The 17,657-nt window shown below is 40.2% G+C and overlaps 1 protein-coding gene across 5 annotated transcripts in view; it reads left to right on the top strand.

The window, feature by feature from the left end:
* The window catches only part of LOC311294597 (uncharacterized protein), a 43,080-nt gene that overhangs the window by 12,912 nt on the left and 12,511 nt on the right, over positions 1-17,657 (top strand). For all 5 annotated transcript variants that reach the window (XR_014628084.1, XR_014628085.1, XR_014628086.1 and 2 more), the window contains 2 exons: positions 1,801-1,858; positions 15,574-16,614. Coding sequence is in view for 2 of the 5 variants with exons in the window: in XM_084415554.1 (XP_084271680.1) it covers positions 1,801-1,858; positions 15,574-15,704 (189 nt within the window). In the remaining 3 variants the exon portion in view is untranslated. The remainder of the gene's footprint in view (positions 1-1,800; positions 1,859-15,573; positions 16,615-17,657) is intronic.

Consider the following 17,657-nt stretch of genomic DNA (forward strand, 5'->3'; position numbering starts at 1 on the left):
TAGTGACAGTACTGGAGTTATGTTTGTATTATTAAAATTGGTGCTAGGTATTTTTTTTTAACACACATAACACATTCTATTTAACCTATATACCTTGTATTTTTTTGTAATTTAGTTTGCAGTCTGCTCTGTGAATTTCATTCAAACAGATTAAGTTTCAAACAGGAATACTGCTACTCACAATAAAATTGGACGTTTTATCTATTATTATTCCTCTTTCATTTTTACCTCAAAAAGCAAATGTCAATCATTTCTCCGCTGAACTTATGAATTCTGAGTTTGGTATCTTAGCAACGGCCTCTGATCCAAGAAATGAAATGGGAACGAAAATCATCCTTTATTTGCAGTCTTACATTGGCAGATTTAAACGGGCCCAATACAGTAGGCCTATATTAAAATATTTTACATACACCAGACTGACCAGAGACTCGCTGGCTTTTTTAACTGCCTCGCTATCCACTATTGTATGTCCAAATAATGGAATAAAACCTCCGTTTTTAAATATTTTAATTATTTATTGTATTTGACGAAATATTTTATTAATTCACATACAGTTAAATAAAAAAACACGAAGTCTGCGTGACTGGGTCTCAAAACGAAATAAACTACTGTCTACCTAGTCAGCACTTTTGTTTATCAACGCGCCCAAATGTGCCAAAACCCCTCAGGTGACTCTCGACGCGTCGGTAATGCCCAAAAACTCCTGTGTTTAGCCGACCAGCTGACTAGATTAAGACACCACCAAATAATAGCCGAAATAAAAGATGACTGACTCGATTTTTGTTCTCATTAGGAAGTTTGAATGTTGAAAATATGAATCTATTCACCTAAAGTATTTTTATTTGACGTTACTGTTAGGTCTCCCTAAAGTTACGTCACGCGCTTTTAACCGTCAAAAGAAACTTTAAATTGAATTCCGCGCAAACATTGATAAAACTGACATGAACCGAAAGAACTGAAGCGAAGAAATATATTTTTTATTATGTATTCCGCTACTACACTTAATTTAATTAGTCTGTAATGTGCTAAATTATTTTCGTTCTGTTTTAGATAGCATTTACAAAGTTTTGTTTCTCATATTATGTCAGGCATTGTTTCTCATTAATGGCAAACTTGAACTTTTTTGAAATGCATGTGGAAAATTAGTGACCCTTCACCAAGATTATACATTACAATTCTGAGCAGATCATTAGTAGCCTTAATGTTCGTTCAAATAGTTAGAAATATAGGCTAAAGAAATTCAAGAAAAAGAATATATAATAGGCCTAATATAGCAAAACACCCTTGAGTGCCTTCAGGGACCCTCAAGGGTCTGTGGACCCCTGTTTGAAAACCATGGACATAGATTATTAAAGCTGAAGTCACAGAATTTTTTTTAAAAATCTGCATAGCTTTTTAGTGGTTATGTAAGAAGATTTATCTATTGCATAATAAGCTTTTTATATCTTTTTTCAAGCATGCCATATTATTTTTGAGTCCTGCATAATTTGCCTGCATGCCACTGTGTTCTGAATCCTCATGCATGACAAAGAAAGTGATGTTAATTCAGGTGACCTTTTAAGATCTCCTAAGCATGTTTGAAAAAGAAAGTTGTTTGAAAATTAGTTTACCTATTTATGTCCACTTGAGTAGCTCTGTGAATGATCATCAGTATGAGCCTCACAAAGATGAAAGATCAGTGAATCCAGCAAACTTTTAAATAAAATAATATCCCAAACCACCCAAAGCTAGATTAAAAATGCTTGTATTTTGACTTGATATGCTGAAATCATTAAGATGTGTAATTCTGTGTTTTTAAAGGAAAAGAAGACTTCAGAAACCGGTGATAAAACACAGAAATCGAGTGACCACAGATCAGGTGAGTGATGAAGCATTGTCATACGCTCTATGACCTTGAGTTTCCTTCTGCATGAGGTTGCATGTTTAAGAATAAAATATGTAACAGATTCTCTTGTTGCATAGCAGTTTAGTTTATTGGTTGTCCTTTATGGACAGATATTAACATAAGCATATATAATTAATAATTAATAACCTTTATAATGACTAACCATGTTATGTGTTTTTAGAAAATAAGAGTAGATGTCTGGTTATTGTTAATATTTCAAGTTAAGCCATTTTTTGGTCCAGATGTTCAGTATTTATATCAAGGGAATATCTTTGTTAAGATTCTGTGGCGATATGGCTTTCGCGTGACATCAAAACGGGTTTCTTTTTTCCCCCAAAAATGCTGGATGGCAAACATAGGAGGGATTACTATGGCAACAGTGTTTGCCCTTGCTCATTGGTGGTAAGGAGTAAAGCAGACTTATGTCACATGACTCTAGTCAGAGCCGTATCCTGCCAGGCATTGGCTTACATGTTCATTTCAAAGCTCAAATTTATGTTTATGTTTTACCCAGGAACAAGGAGACAGAGGCTAGCATAGGATGCACTGTATTTCATGTTCTCTCCCAGCAGGGACCAATATTTTGTGCACTGTTTAATATTATTATTTAATATCATATATTGTTATTTATATGACACAAAAATAAATATAGTATTAAATAAATAATAGGCCTATTCATTTTTAAAATACCATTTTAAAAGTAATCGATTGAACTGCAAATAATCTTAGTACAAGACCATCTTAAAGTTGAGGATCTAATTAAATATTTATATGTTACTCTGATCATAGTAGTTTAATTTATCGCTGTCTTAAAGTGTGATGCTCATCTTTACGAGCTTGACAGTGTAGCGGCGTACTCATTCACTCCCTCTCTCATCCAATTTGTTTCCACACTGTTGCCGGACAAGAGATGGGAAGGCCGTTTGTGTGATCTATATTTTAATTCTTTTGTTCAGAGCCTTATCCCTTTAAAATATTGCAGTAGTCCAGGCGGTGTGTGTGTATATAAGGTGTGCTCATGTGGAAAGGCTATGAGGGTGGTTCAGTCCTTCACCTTCCTAATTCCCTTCTTTCTCTCCTCCGCCACCCCCCTCTCCTCCAACCAAAGCCCTCACTCTAACCCTCTTCAGACTCACACCCTCTCTCTTTCTCTCCCTTCACAATCTCAAGTCAGAGTTCAATGGCACTTTTTTCATTCTGTCCTTTTTTCCAGCCCCCCTTCCTCTCCCCAACTCTAGTGGGTTTTGCGAGATGGGGGGCAGGTACCTTCCCTCCCCCATGTGAACTTTAGCTGCAATTCTCCAGGCACACATGCATTGTGAAACACAGATTGAAAAAGAAATGAGCACCTTTTTTCTCTTTCTCTCTCTCCCCTTGCCTTAACACAGAATTCTCAAACTCACCCACTCTCTCCCACGCAGTGTATTCAGCGAGCTTACGCCGCCACACAAGAAAGTAGCCTCGTTTTATGGCACTTTCGTGAAGGTAGTGTGGCGCAAGTCAGTCAGAAAGCAGTCCATATAAGTACTAGAGTTCATAGAATTTTATATTGTATCATACAGAAGAAATATAGAATATATGGACTATGGAAGTCTTTTTACAGTTGAAGTACTTCCTTGTGAAGATCTAGGATGGTTTTTGAGGCATTGAACAGGATTACATGCCAGCAGCCATGTTAGTAAACTTGATATCCTTCCACTAGCCCTTTTCAGGATTTGTGTGTTAGCATACATTCCCATAGACAAGATACAAAAGCTGGCACTAGGGTGGTACCCTTTCAAGGAAATAATATGTAACATTTAGGTACTAATATGTGACCCTGGACCACAAAACCAGTCATAAGTCGCACGGGTATATTTGTGGCAATAGCCAGCAAAACATTGTATGGGTCAAAATTATATCAGAAATTTATTTTTGTGAGTGGATGCAGCAAAATCGCCAACAGAAATGGACAACTTTAAAGGCTATTTTCTCAATATTTAGATTTCTTTGCACCCTCAGATTCCAGATTTTCAAATAGTGTCATCTCCGCCAAATATTGTCCTATCCTAAAACCATGCATCAATTGAAAGCTTATTTATTCAGCTTTCAGATGATGTATAAATCTCAATTTTAAAAAATGTACCCATAAGACTGGTTACTTTACAAAGAATGTATACTTTAGGTACTAACATGCAATCTTTAGGGGTAAATAAAGTACAAAGGTGTACCTTTTAAAAGGATAACGCCCCAGTGTCTTTTCCCCCCTAAAAGTGTAGGTGCGTTCCAATTAGCGCACTTATGCTCTAATCTATGCTGTTTTGATAAATAGTGCGAGTAGTGTTCACACTGAAAATTCCAAATAGAAAAAGTGGACATTAAATACCTGGATGATACAGTAAATTAACTGAAAAACCTCACGCACTCAACTGTCCCAGCTTTAATTATGTAGCAGAGAGGGAATGGTGATCAGACTCTGATGTTGAATGACAAAATAACCTTATGAAATTCATAAACTACACAGTTGAGTACATAGTGTATAAGTGATTAGTGCGTCACACAGCTTGTATGTTAAAGCGCTAACTATGAAAAGGGCTAGTGGAGGGATATCAAGTTGGTCAAGAGAAAGATGAAGAGAGAGCAAGCAAGCGAGTCTCTTTTTCCCCCATTCTGTAAGCCAGAAAAACAGTCTGTGACATTGGCCTAGTTCTAGATCGCGATTGCCCAGAGGAAGAATTGAATTGTGGAATCAGAGACAGAGGATCAGAGGGGACTTAGCACCCTGTGGCTATGAGCCTTTTCGCTCCATACCAGCTAGCCACCTTTCACCCTCATCCATGGCTTTTCCTTAGTCTTCACGTACCCGGACGAGCCCCCACTTTTTATAGAGGAACTCAATATCGCGCACGCAAGGTTCGATAGTTCAATGCGAGGCAAAGTTTCTGAAATGATGCACGTAGGAGAGAGAAGAGGCAGCATATATAAACAAATTCTCTGCGCCTCACGCACACACAAAAATCTATAGATTTCTCAAGATGTTCTGTCTGTTGACTTGCACTATTACCATTTGTAAATGCCACGGAAGATTGCGCTGTTAGTGCAATGCTTTGAAAATGTATCAGGAATTATTGATATTCAGTTAGAAGGTGTATATATGCCTCACATGGACAGAACCATTGTGATCAAATGTTTATGGGCAAACGTGGGATCAGAAAACCAGGAAATTACTACTGCTTTAGATCAAGTCCCTACAATTTTCTCACTAAAATGATTATCATTGCTCATACTTATTATTTTCCACGCAAAACCTCTTTTTGTGCTACAGACATGAATGATACCACAATATTTTATTGAGATGCACTACCATTGAAAAGTTTGGGGTGAGTAAAAACATTTTTTCATGAAAATACTTTTATTCAGATGCATTAAATTGATCAAAGGTGACAGTAAAGACTTTAACATTGATACAAAAGATTTCTATTTCAAATAAATGCTGTTCTTTTAAACTTTCTATTCATCATTGAAATCCTGAAAATAATGCATAATGTATTGCTTTCCACAAAAAATATTAAACAACTATTTTCAACATGGTTTTTTGAATGGCAAATAAAGCATATTAGAATGATTACTGAAGGATCATATGAAGACTGGAGTAATGATGCTGAACATCAAAAATTCAAATAAAATATTTAATAATTATTTTTATTTTTTTAAATATTAGTGTTTTTACTGTAACTTAAACTTTTCAAGCAATCAGATGATTTTCTTTTCACCTGGCTGATGAAAACATAGGAAAAAAATCCATAGACTTCGATTGACAGAAGACCCCAAGCATTTTTTTGGGTACAGAATATCATATAAACTTGAGGTTGGACTCTCATGGTGCATAGTAATTACCCAGAACACCTTAGCATCCCCCTAGCAATGCTATAGAAACCACTCAGAATGCTTACTAGGAAAGTTATCAGACCAGCTCTAATATTGTGGCAGTTTTAGGGTTAGTACGGGCAAACAATGCACATTTACTTCAGAAAACATAAAAATCTAGCTTTATCTCTCCAGGTGATTGTTGTGAAGTATCTTACTGGTAATTATACTAGTTGTATTAGCATTACAATGAACATCACTAGAACAGCATTGCATCATAAACTTTGATTCCTTTTGTGAAGTGAATTCGTCCAGCTAAAAGTTTCTAAGCAACAATTTATTTTGAGATTTATGCAGTGGTTTTCTCAGCCTAATGCTGTGAACCAAACCAAATTGTAGATATATTACTCATGGTAGTTTTCATTTGTTTGAAAGCCTCTGGTCTACAAAAAAAAACAGAAAAAAAAAAAACAGAAAGGAAAATTCTTTATAGATTGGAATTCATATACAGGGCTCGATAGCTGGCTTTGTAAGTTCATTTGAATTATAGGCTACCCCCTGCATTATACGCCTTGATAGGAAATAAATCTCTTTTAATGCATGCGCTCGAGGGGGTTGCGTTCAAGGGAGGGTTTTGTTGGTAGCGCTAGCATATGCTAACATAAATTAAAGCCTATGTTTCTCTGCAGAAAACTGATTGATGTTTCTTACTGTTTAAAAGCTAAAAAAAGCCTACATTTTCTCACAGTGGATTGCTTAAAGTGGCTACTGTGTGCTGGCGACGTCAAAAGCGGGTGCAGAAATCGGCTGATTTTCTCAAGAATAGAAAAGCTAGCCAAGCTGAGTAAGGCCTCTGTGACATTGCCATGCAAAACACTGCCTCAATAGTGAAGTGTATTTATGAAGATGAGGGTGAGGGTGGTGGTGGTGGTGGGGGGATAGAGGGAGAGAAGGAGGGAGGTTTAGCGGGGGACGTTATGAAAAGGCAGCAGGCTGCGAAGTGAATGGGACCAGCGGGGAGGGGGCCGGCAGGGTCCGCGCCTCCATTGGTTCAATGCAACGGCCAGAGCAGCTGTGAAAGGAGGTCTCCCCTTTTTCCCACGACCCAGCAATGGGGCAAAACAGTGGCCCGAGTCTGCCAGGGTCAAGTCACTTTGCTAATATATACACTGAGCTTGTGTACGCAGACAATGCATACACACAACTCATTTATTTGGTGTGTGCACACAGCCACCTTCAGACTGGGGAGACGGGGCAGCGTGAAAAGACCCTGACTCTAATTTCGGTCACATTGAGGCCATTGTCTAGTTCTAGACCAACAGTCCTAGATTTTGAAAATTAACAAGCTAACCGGGACTTGGTCAATGCACACGCACAGGCATACACCTGCTGTTCAGAGATCAGTCCGTTCCCCAAATATTGCAATTTTTTAGTCATATATTTTGATCTTAGATGCATGGATATTCAGATAGATAGATATTTGCATATTCGGATGGATGGATGGATAGATGGATGGACAGAGATTGATTTTTGGATATTCAGACAGAATTATTGGATATTCAGACTGTGCCGGGCCGATTGGGATGCTAAATCAGAGCCATGTTTTTATATTTTTCAGAGAAAACAGACTTACTTTTAGTAGTTAATTCACAAGTTATTATTAATATATATTAATATATATATTTTCACGCTTCACCTTTAAGACACCTTTTTTTGTAAAATATGTGAAAATAATGAATAATGCAGGAGAGAAATTATAGTTAAAAATCTATTTTTAGAGTGCATCTTTTGTTGGTTTTTAGTGTGTTTTTGTGTTGAAAGGTCCATAAAATGCTTGTTAGTTTTAATTGCATGTTTGTTTTTCCATCTTCTGTAGAGCTCACTCGCCTGACTACACGTTTATGGCCCTATACATGCAGTCTATTAGCGAATATGGACCCTGCGTCTCTCCCGGGTTCGTCTTCTATAGAAAGTGCCATCTTGTTAAAGGCGTATTACAAACTCCGCCAGTGTGTCACAGCCTTTCTGCCTCTCCCCACCCACCTTGTGCCGTTTACACTCCTTTATGGTACATTTGTCCTGCAATAAGCCCCATTCTTTTGATAAACAAGCACAGGCTCTGGCATCGCCCCTCTCCTCTTGCCTCCCTCTCCTATTCAGAGGCTCCTGGAGTACAGCAAGACAAAGAAGAGACTCACTTAATTAGCTGAGCGAGAAGATGCATTGGGGCAATCACCCTGCACAATGAGGGAAACGTACAGCATGTTAATTCAGCGTGGGGTTGTAGCGAGCTTCCCGGGGCCCAGAATGGCCTTTTGTTTAGCGCCTGGCCGGCGTAATAGATCAGATGTGCTTCAATTAAAGAGAAAGTGTTCTGAGCCTCGTTTGGAGAAGGTGCGGATGTATATCGTTGTTTGTTTAAGGATCCTGCTTGTTTGGTGCTGTTCTAGCTGTTAGCCATGTTACCAACCAGTGAAGACTTTCTAAAGAAGCTGTTTGACCAACTTGCAAATTTTGGTCTTTTCCTCATACATTTGTTAATTACCGCTTCTGAAGAATTGACCATTAGTGTATCACTATAGTCATTTTTTTGTTGTTGTCTTTTTGCAGCTAGGAAAAAGCACAGCTAGTATAGCTCACTTTATCATCATGAAGTGAAAAAGATGTTTTGCACTTAAAAATAATAGTCCAGATCACTAGTAGTTCCTGCAGACTGACTAGGCAACACTTAAGTAATTAGTGATGCATTTTATGACCACCTTCTGAGTAAAAAAGATGATTGATTACGTCTCAGACACACAATAATGTTGTGATTAGTAATTAATTAGTAATGCTTTATAATTTGTCATAGTTAGTTGATAGTTATTAATGAGGCTAATCTCAATCAGTAACTATTGATTACCTAATAAGTAACTATCTCAGTCCTAAATTTGATATTACTTACTGATTAGTAAAGCTTTTTTCCATAGTAGTAGCTGAAGTGTTAAGGCAGTATAAGTCCTGCATTACTTCCTGCATAGTTACCTATTAATGTTGGACCATTATTCTAAAGTGTTACTGGATAGTCAAAAATCCACTTTTTATGTTTGGAAGAAATAAGGTCATATAGATACTGTATATTCTCATATATCTTTTCAACAGAGGGACTTTCGCTCCATTGTATTGTTAGCTTTTTTTTGTTTTCCGGTTGCACTTTAAGTACTGGTCAATATAATGTAACTACATGGGTTAAGGTTAGGTTTAGGTGTAGGTTCAGGGTTAGTACATAGTTATTAACCAGTTATTGTAATTACTATAATAAGTACAAAATATGTACATGGGGAACAGGACTGTAAAATAAAGTGCTACCGTTTTTTTTTTTTGACACTCCGATGTACCTCAAAATATGAAATTTATTTTTGCTACTTCCATTTTATTGCACCTTTAAATTTAGTCAGTGTATATATATATTAATACATTTTTAGAAAATTTTACTCAGTGAAAATAACATTTTACACCAATATTCAATATCCTTCCATGTTTAGCATGTGGTTTCGGAAAGAGCGTATTCACAATGTGACTTAGGCTACACATTCTAACTAGCGCATAACTTTGTTTAAGTTTCCTTGTGTGTTCATGTCATTTTGTGCAGATATAGTATATATGTAGTAATTATGTTTATGTTGTTGAGTAAATATCAGATTAATCTCATACTGTAATTATAGCATGCAAATGCTATTCCTTGTTTAGCTGCTCACACACTCAAGCTTGACATTATTGACTATGATTTGATTACTTGAAACATTCAGATTTTTGTCCGATTTTTCTTCCAAAAACTTTCTTAGCGCATTAATACCATGCGGTGTTAAATGTTTAATTATCATCATGATGTGCTTTTCTTTTTATCTAGACTCCGTTATCATTGACAGGATCAAAAAACCTTTACGTTTTGTTACAAGATAAACACAGTTTGATCAATTAGCGCAAACTTCCATGAACGATGCTGTGTTGTGATCTGCGGTCGTAAATCTATTTCTGTTCAATTGAGTGGGAGGTGTGATTGTGTTTGGGGTTGAAGTGTGTGGGGGGGGGGGGGGGGGGGCTTATTCAGGTTGCTTCTGTTACAGTGGCACCCTGAGGCGGTTACTTTCATGAAGACAGATAAGCTCACCGTGAAAATCCCTCTCTCTCCCCTCCACCACGCCGCACGAGTACCACCCTAGCCTTCTCTTCCTCTTTCTGGAGAGTTCTTTAACCTTGATGAGTGAGATGAAGGGGTCAGAGAGGATAGACAAGTGACTGTGCTGTTACAGTGTATGTATAGAAAAAGCCCACCCCTCCTCCTTGTCAGGATCAATATGGCTAACAGAGAGCTGGGCTAGTCAGGCATTGAAGGTGGTGGTGGGTGTAGGAAAGCTCTACTGAGGGCCATAAAGAGTCTTAAGTGCACCTGGTATCTCGCGCCTCTGTTTCGGCTGTCTTTACACATAGCTGTCATAGGCTCGCCTGTTAATACCAGATTTGTGAGATTTAACATGCTCTGCGGTCAGAGCTTTGTGTCCATGTCTGTTTCATTTGGCTCTGCCCTACTTAAGAAGATCTGTTTTTGTGATCTGCTTCTTTTTTTGAGGAGGGCCTCGAGTGTGTTTTCCACCCCCAACACAAAAATGTGTTTAGACCTAATAGACGCCATAGTCTAACGTATGAGAATGTATAGAAACTCATATACATTTTTTCACGAAGTTTGTGATATCGACATGGCCTTATTTTGTTTATTGGCACTCGGATCCGGAAACTTTATTAGACCTTTTTGCTGCAGATATGGAAAAGTATTTCATGCTTTTAAGAGTCATCCAAAGAACTTTTAAATGGTAGTCAGTGAGGAAAGTTGCTTTATGCTGGCATGATGGTGTTGTTATGGTATTTACCACTAGGGCAAACCAAAGTTAACTTGACTCGGGCTGCATCCGAAATCGCATACTTCCTTACTATATGTGAAAATTAGACAAAAAGTACCTGGATGATCTACTTCTTCTGGCGAGATACTGAAGTGTTGATTCGATGGACACTTTCCTATCCCATGAGGCCACGGGAGAGGATTTATGAATGGCAGCGAAGCGACACAACTGACGCTGGTAGGTCGCATGATAATGCGGCATGACGAATGTAGTACGTCCAGGTCACATATATACCACACACATTCATACTATATAGAACATACTTTTTTAGTGGTCGTAAAGTAATTATTTATTCAAAATACATACTACTCGGATGCAGCACTGGACTTGTTTCAGTAAGAGTATTACATTTATATTTTGTCAAAAAAAAGAAACATCTCTAATCATGACTGGAAGTAAACACAATTATATATTTTAAATACTATTATTTATTACTATTAGTGTTATTACTCATATTTATTATTTTATTTAATATATTGGGATAATGTAGTCAGCCGATCTTTATCGCAAAATAAACCCTTTCTGAATGATACAAGACTCTTCGCGGTTGTAGGTTTAATTTGTGACAATGACCAGCTGATATTACAATTTAACAAAATATTGTTGGTTTAACTTAAAAAAGTAAGTCACCTGGTCGCCAGGTAAAAATTTGAGGTTACACAATGAAGGAGATTGGTTTAATCAACAGAAAGTTATTATCCCTTGCTTGTTAGCTATAATTAGTCTTTGCTAGCCCTACTGTCATTTTCCTCTCCCAGGTTGTTGAGACGTTCTCCTGCTCGTGAGTTCTCCACTCCCGCTCAGCTTAGGTAATTGAGTTGAGTGAGAAGTTAACCACCCGCCTCAATGGCAAAGAATCCTGGTGCCCCTCCCTCTCAGGAGGGTCACATTGTCCAACCCCTCTCCCACCGGTGTAATCCCTTCCACTGGGACAAAGGACCTACCCACGGGCCACAGAGGTACATTAACCCACCAGCCAGTGAGCCCTCTGACCTGAGCGGCAGAGCCCCGTTCATCCAGCCCAGCTAACAGCTACCGGCACTCGGCACATCAAAGCCGAGAGCTGAGCTCGTGTGTGCGGTTACTTATTCATGCGGGCCTGGGAGACAGTCCATGGAGATGAAACGGCAGTGGCGAGGAGGAGACCCACTGATGTGCAGAGTGGAACAGCTCCCCTGTGGTCTCAGTAAGGAGTTAGAAAAGCCAGATCCGACGCTGGTTGGTGCTGTGATCTATGTCGCAGCGCTGAGGGGATATCTGGCCCCTACATCAAACATCTTGTCCCAATAATGCGGCCTGTTATCAGAGCGAGTGATGCCCACAGCTTGGCTTTAGCCGACTGTGTACTGTACTGTGATCTGCTGTAGTTGAGCTGCAGCATTTGTGATGTGGAGATTATGTCAGACATATCGGCGACATGTGAATCCAATACACTGTGAAGGCCGTGGAAGAAGGGAAATTCAGTATTGTTGATCTTTAAGCACATTGTGTTAAAGTGAAGTGAGACCAAGCAGAATGGTTGGCCGCGTCCGAAATCGCGTACTCTCTTGAGTAGGCACTTATTTTGAATAAGTGATTACTTCACGACTGTGTGAATGTGTATGAATATAATTCGGACATACATTCGCCATGTTGTCATTATCATGTGACCTACCAGCACCAGTGCGTCGCTTCACTGGGATAGTAAAGTGTCCATTGTATGCACACTTCAGAACTTTGCTGGAAGTAGTAGGTCATCCGATTTACTTTTTGCCTACTGTTTTATGAGTACTGTGAATTCAGACATACTTCTTTTGTCACATACTTTTTTTCGCCTACTATATAGTAGGGAAGTATACGATTTCGGATGCAGCCGTTGTTTTCGAACTGGTGTCAAGAACCACTCCTCTCATCTGCTATTGGTTGGTTAAACAGGTAGCCACACCCCCAAACCCACAGCATCGGTTGAGCCAGTGTTGCTGTGCAGGCTGGTCGAAATGTTCAAACAAAACAATGTTTTGACAAAGTGGCGAAGTGTTTACCTTTTAATGGTAATCAACCAACAATTTACTTCTAGTTGAAGGGATAGTTAAAGAATAATGTTATCATTTATTCACCCTCATGTCATTCCAATCCTTCAAGTAGGCCTATTTCTTCTGTGAAACACATAATATTTTGAAGAATTATTCCATACAATAAAATGCTTTGGACCCCTTTGACCTTTATTCTATGGACAAAAAAGACTTATGTATTCTATTAATAACGTGAATACCACTACACTACGTGGTCAATAGTATGCGGACACCCAAATATCACACTTACATATTATTTCAAAACCAGTTCTCCTCATTGTATTTAAAGGTCTTAACCAAGGGGAAAACATACATTTGGCCATATAGCGTATTTGATCACATTGTGTTTCTCCTTCATGGGCTGCAGAGAGATGCAGGGGGCGTGTCCTCGGACGGACCGCGCCCCCGCTGCCCCAGCATCAGTCAGAGACGGAAGAGGAGGTGAGGTTGCCATGGGAACAGATGCTCTGTATTAACCAGGAGGGAAACAAACAGTAGCGTTTCATAAAGTAGTGTTCTTGAAAAGCAGGCTTGGTGTTGTGCAGAAGAAACTGGAGCTTTTTTGAGTATTTGTGTAAGGACAAAACCGGTGCCATTTAGTTGTGTGTGTGTGTGTGTGTGTACTAATGTTTGTTTCAAGTTGTGTTGAAGTAAGCATGAAGAGTCAAATAGATTTTGCAGGGATCTTTTTAAACCTTTGCAACAAGGGGAGATTGATTGGCCTTGCTATTGTAAAAAAGAGAGGCAATGCTTTGGTATCTTTTTCTTTAGTAAAAATCGTTATGGCAAATACAGTCCTTGGATTCAAGTATTCCACATCTGTAAAAAAAATGAAAGCTCATGTTCAGCACAGTGTACCGTATTGCAGAGGAATAGTTCACCCAAAAATTATTTACTCAATTGTGAAGAATATTGATGATGTTTTTACTAAAAAATGTAAATTGAAAAATCAAAAAATTGACTTAAAAGCATCGTAAAAGTAGTCCACGTGATATTTGCTATACATCATATTATAGCTTTGTGTGATTAACATTCAAATCATTATTCATTGATAATCTTCCCCTCCACTGTAGTTTTCTCTTTCATGCTTGAGCATATTTGAACTTGCTGCATGATAACATTACAGCATGTTTGACTTTCGATGACACCAAAAACAATTGGTATCTATTAAACGTTCACAAGAGAACGAGAGATACAGTGGAGGACAAGAGTTTCCGCAAATAATAATTCTAATTTTAGGGTGAACTGTTCCTTTAAAAAATGGTAATTTGAGATGTATCATGATGCATATCTTCCTTATATGAGATGTATTGACTTTTGTTGGTGAGTATTACAATGCATACAAATGCAAAGCATTTCTGCAAGAATGTAGCCACATATTTAGGATTAGGTGGGAACAAATGTAATTAAAAAAAGCATGTATCAGTCAACCACTAATCTAAATATGGAGTAAGACCTCCTCAATACCTAAATATCATGTTTGTCATTATTTAATCTAATATCTGCAATGCTTTACCTGCTGAACTAGTACTGCAAAGTTCGCACCCTCAAATCGCCTCTCCTCCTTTCTGTCTTGCTCCCCATGTGGACACACAGGAAAGACGGGAGAAGCTAGCGAGAGATACTTCTCGCGGTAGTTGGATGTCAGTGGCGTACCTGATTTCGACCATGAAGCGACTGCAGCAGCGCCCTCCCTCTTTCGCTCTCTCTTTCGCTCTCACGCTCTCCCTTGTAAGCTCCCTGAATAATTTTTTTTTTTATCCATCGCCACACAGTTTCATTGTTCCCCTGTGCTTTGTAACTATGGCAGGCATGAAATTCACCTAAACGCAGAAAGCGGCTTCCCAGCCCCAACCTTCATACCCATCCCCTCCGCCTTCTTTCCCCGCCCCCCCTTCAATAATATTTATAGTGCAATCTTTTTCTCACCCCCATCTTCTTTTTAGGGAATTTTTTTCCTTTTCTTTTTCACAAGTCCAATGCCATGCCTCAGCCTCCCACCCTCCCATCCCCTTTTTTTGCCCCAGCCCTCTCCCTTCGAGCTGACAGATACACTGTTCTCTCTTTCTTCGCCTTTCACCTCCCTCTGCCCGTCCTGCCGGCCCGGCACAATGCCGACGCTTTCTCCCGCGGCCGGCCGAATGCTGCCGTGAACTAACAATATCAGCGAGGCTGTCTCAATGCCAGGGAGCCCCATTGTGTGCTGCCAGAGGGGTGTTAACACCCATGTCTGGACCCAATGAATAGTATTATTGTGTCTGAGACATGCAGCTCGCCCCCTCGGTTGCACCCTGCCCCCAAACTCAGAAGCGGTCCCCCATTTTTCAGCACTTAACCTACTTAAAGACAACGTCATTTTGAGGTGAAACTTTGAGCACTGGAACATGTATAAGTGTTGTTTAAAAATAATCATTGTAGTTAAGTCGCCGGGTAAAATATGAGCGTTGTGGGATGTTCCCACGGTCAAGAAAAGTCCATAAATAACATGGAAAATGTGATTCCCTGGCCCGGAAAAGTCTTTAGTCAAGTTGCTAGCTTTACAAGTTCTGTTTAAACCGCCTGTTTAAAGTCCCGGTTTTGTCCGCTGTACGGGGGAAGCATCAGCATAGGGGCTCTAAGTGCACTTGGCAGACAGTTTCTTTCAGCCTGACATCCTTAACTCAAAAAATCTCCTGCCTCAGCTTTTTTATTCCAAGGTTAGAAAGTTCACATTACTAACTGAGAGCAGATGCCAAAACATTCACCTTGCACATCTCCCTGATCAAAGCTGCGGATTGACATTTGCAATGGGCAAAATGCTGAAAGTTAAGCTAAACTTGTTTTCTCTCTCTCTCCCTCGCTGTTGTTTTGGCAGGAGTCGGAAGACGAGCGGAGAGTGGGAGTAGTGATAGTGGTGGAGGAGTGAACCCGGAGCAGGTGAACACAGCTGCGGACCGCCATGGGCTCTCTTCCATCGGTCCCGACTCTCCGTCTTCGGGTCTCTGAGAGACGGCAGGGGCCAGCCAGGGAGCGTCGGAGTGGGCAGGCGAGGCAGCTCGCTTTCCCCGCCGGCTACTGGCTCCTCAGCAGCGAGGAGGGAGAGAAATCAATACTGAGGAGAGATGCTGCCAGGGGTCGCCCAACGCTGCCTCCAGCCATGGAGCCATGGGAGCCTGTGTTCCGCTTTCTCTCTCTCTCAGCCCAATCTCAGTCAACTTGCATCAGCTAAAGAGAGGGCCAACAGCCTTGACGCTCTTCATGCAACACTGAGTGTGTGCGTGTGCGTGTGTGGTTCTGCCAGAGGGCCTTTCCAGGCTCGGCATCACTTGATAAAACTTTGCCTGCTGGAGAACGAGTAGAAAAAGAATGTCAAAGGTCTTTTTTTCCCCCGTCTTTGATTCCTTTTTCGCTATGAGTGCACATTCCCCCTGACTGTTGTAATGAGTGCTTGACGGAGATCTCTTTTACGCTAAATCAAGAGGCCTTCTTTTTTTAGTGGTCCTCCTCCTAAGCATGCACAAAGTGCTCTACATCTGATGGGCCGGGATAAGAGAGCATTTTGAATTCTTTTTCACCTTTTCCACCATGGTTGGATTTTTTTGATGGTTGCCACTATTCGAGTGGCTTGGAAAAGGACTTGGCTTTGATTTGTAGGTGAAGGGCTTGGCACTTCGTAATGGCTTTCACCCTTGACCAAAGCACTTGATGGGTATTAATAAAATCATGGACCAATGGAGAACAGTGCGAGATGGAGCAAGTTCCAGAAAAGTTGCTCCTGCAAGGCCGCAGATCCGCTTGGGATGTGAACGACTGAAATGTGGCCTGCCCACGATGCTAACAATTCGAAAAGTGGAGTGCTGGTTGCATTGGATAGTTCCTGTGTCCCTGGATGCTCAACAGGAACGAGTTGGATTCGGTAAGGAAAGATTTCAGTAATCTGTCACGCGTGGGTACAGTAACATCAGCTTTACGTTGTGTTCCAGTTGATTGGGTGTCTTGTTTTAAGGTCCTGATTTGCGTTATGCTAATCGAACAGAGTGGCAGATGATTGTATAGATTTCCGTCATCCTGTCTCGTCTTCACTGGGCAGCGCCTTCGACAAAATGGCCGCCGATGCCTGCCAGCTGTCTCCCTGCCAAGATGGCGGCACTTTAAACGCTGCCCATCTGCCTAATCAAGGGCCAGTATGCAGATTCAAGATAATTGCATTTGCATATGCTTATTTCCCTCACCCGTTATTGGTGGGGCCAGTTAACCACGCCGCCTTTGAACACGCAGGACATATGCACATGTTTCCTTTATCGCTTAAATCTTTTTACAGTCTGTCTGCTTTATGTTAAGCTGCAGTAGCGTTCTATCATTGGAAATGGGTGAAAAATATGGCGTTAACACACACAAAGCATCTGATGCCTGTGCCATCTGTGACATCTGTGACTGGGTAGTCTAGCTACATAAATCCCTCACTCGCAGGGCCCGGTTCCAGACAGCCTCCCATAATGACCTCATTAGCATGCACAGCACTCCTCACTGTAGGCCCTGGTGCACTGCTGTGCCGTGGGACCCGACAATCCGCGCCCTTCACACAAACGCTCGCCGGGCAACATTGTGTTCCTCCTTACAATACAAAACTTCACACTTGTTTTATTACAATCATGTCAGTGGAGCTGAAGATCTGAAAGGGGCTTAGGCAGTTAGCCTGCGTGCTCAGGGAGATGTCTGTGTACATGTCTGTTGGATTTTTCAGCCAGGCTAATGAAGAAGTTGTTGGGTTGATTCAGATTTTATTTATTTTATTTTCCTTTCAATTGATTTTAAGCTGTATGTGCTGTTTCACGAAAATACAGAGTTTAAAAAGTCCTCAATAGATGTAAACTATTTAGCTTGAAACTGCAGCATCGTAGTAGTCGAAACTGACTAGATCCAAACTTGCGCAAAGACATAATAATTAGTAGTAGATGG

The sequence above is a fragment of the Rutilus rutilus genome (assembly GCF_951802725.1).
Source record: "Rutilus rutilus genome assembly, chromosome: 8".
NCBI lineage: Eukaryota > Metazoa > Chordata > Actinopteri > Cypriniformes > Leuciscidae > Rutilus > Rutilus rutilus.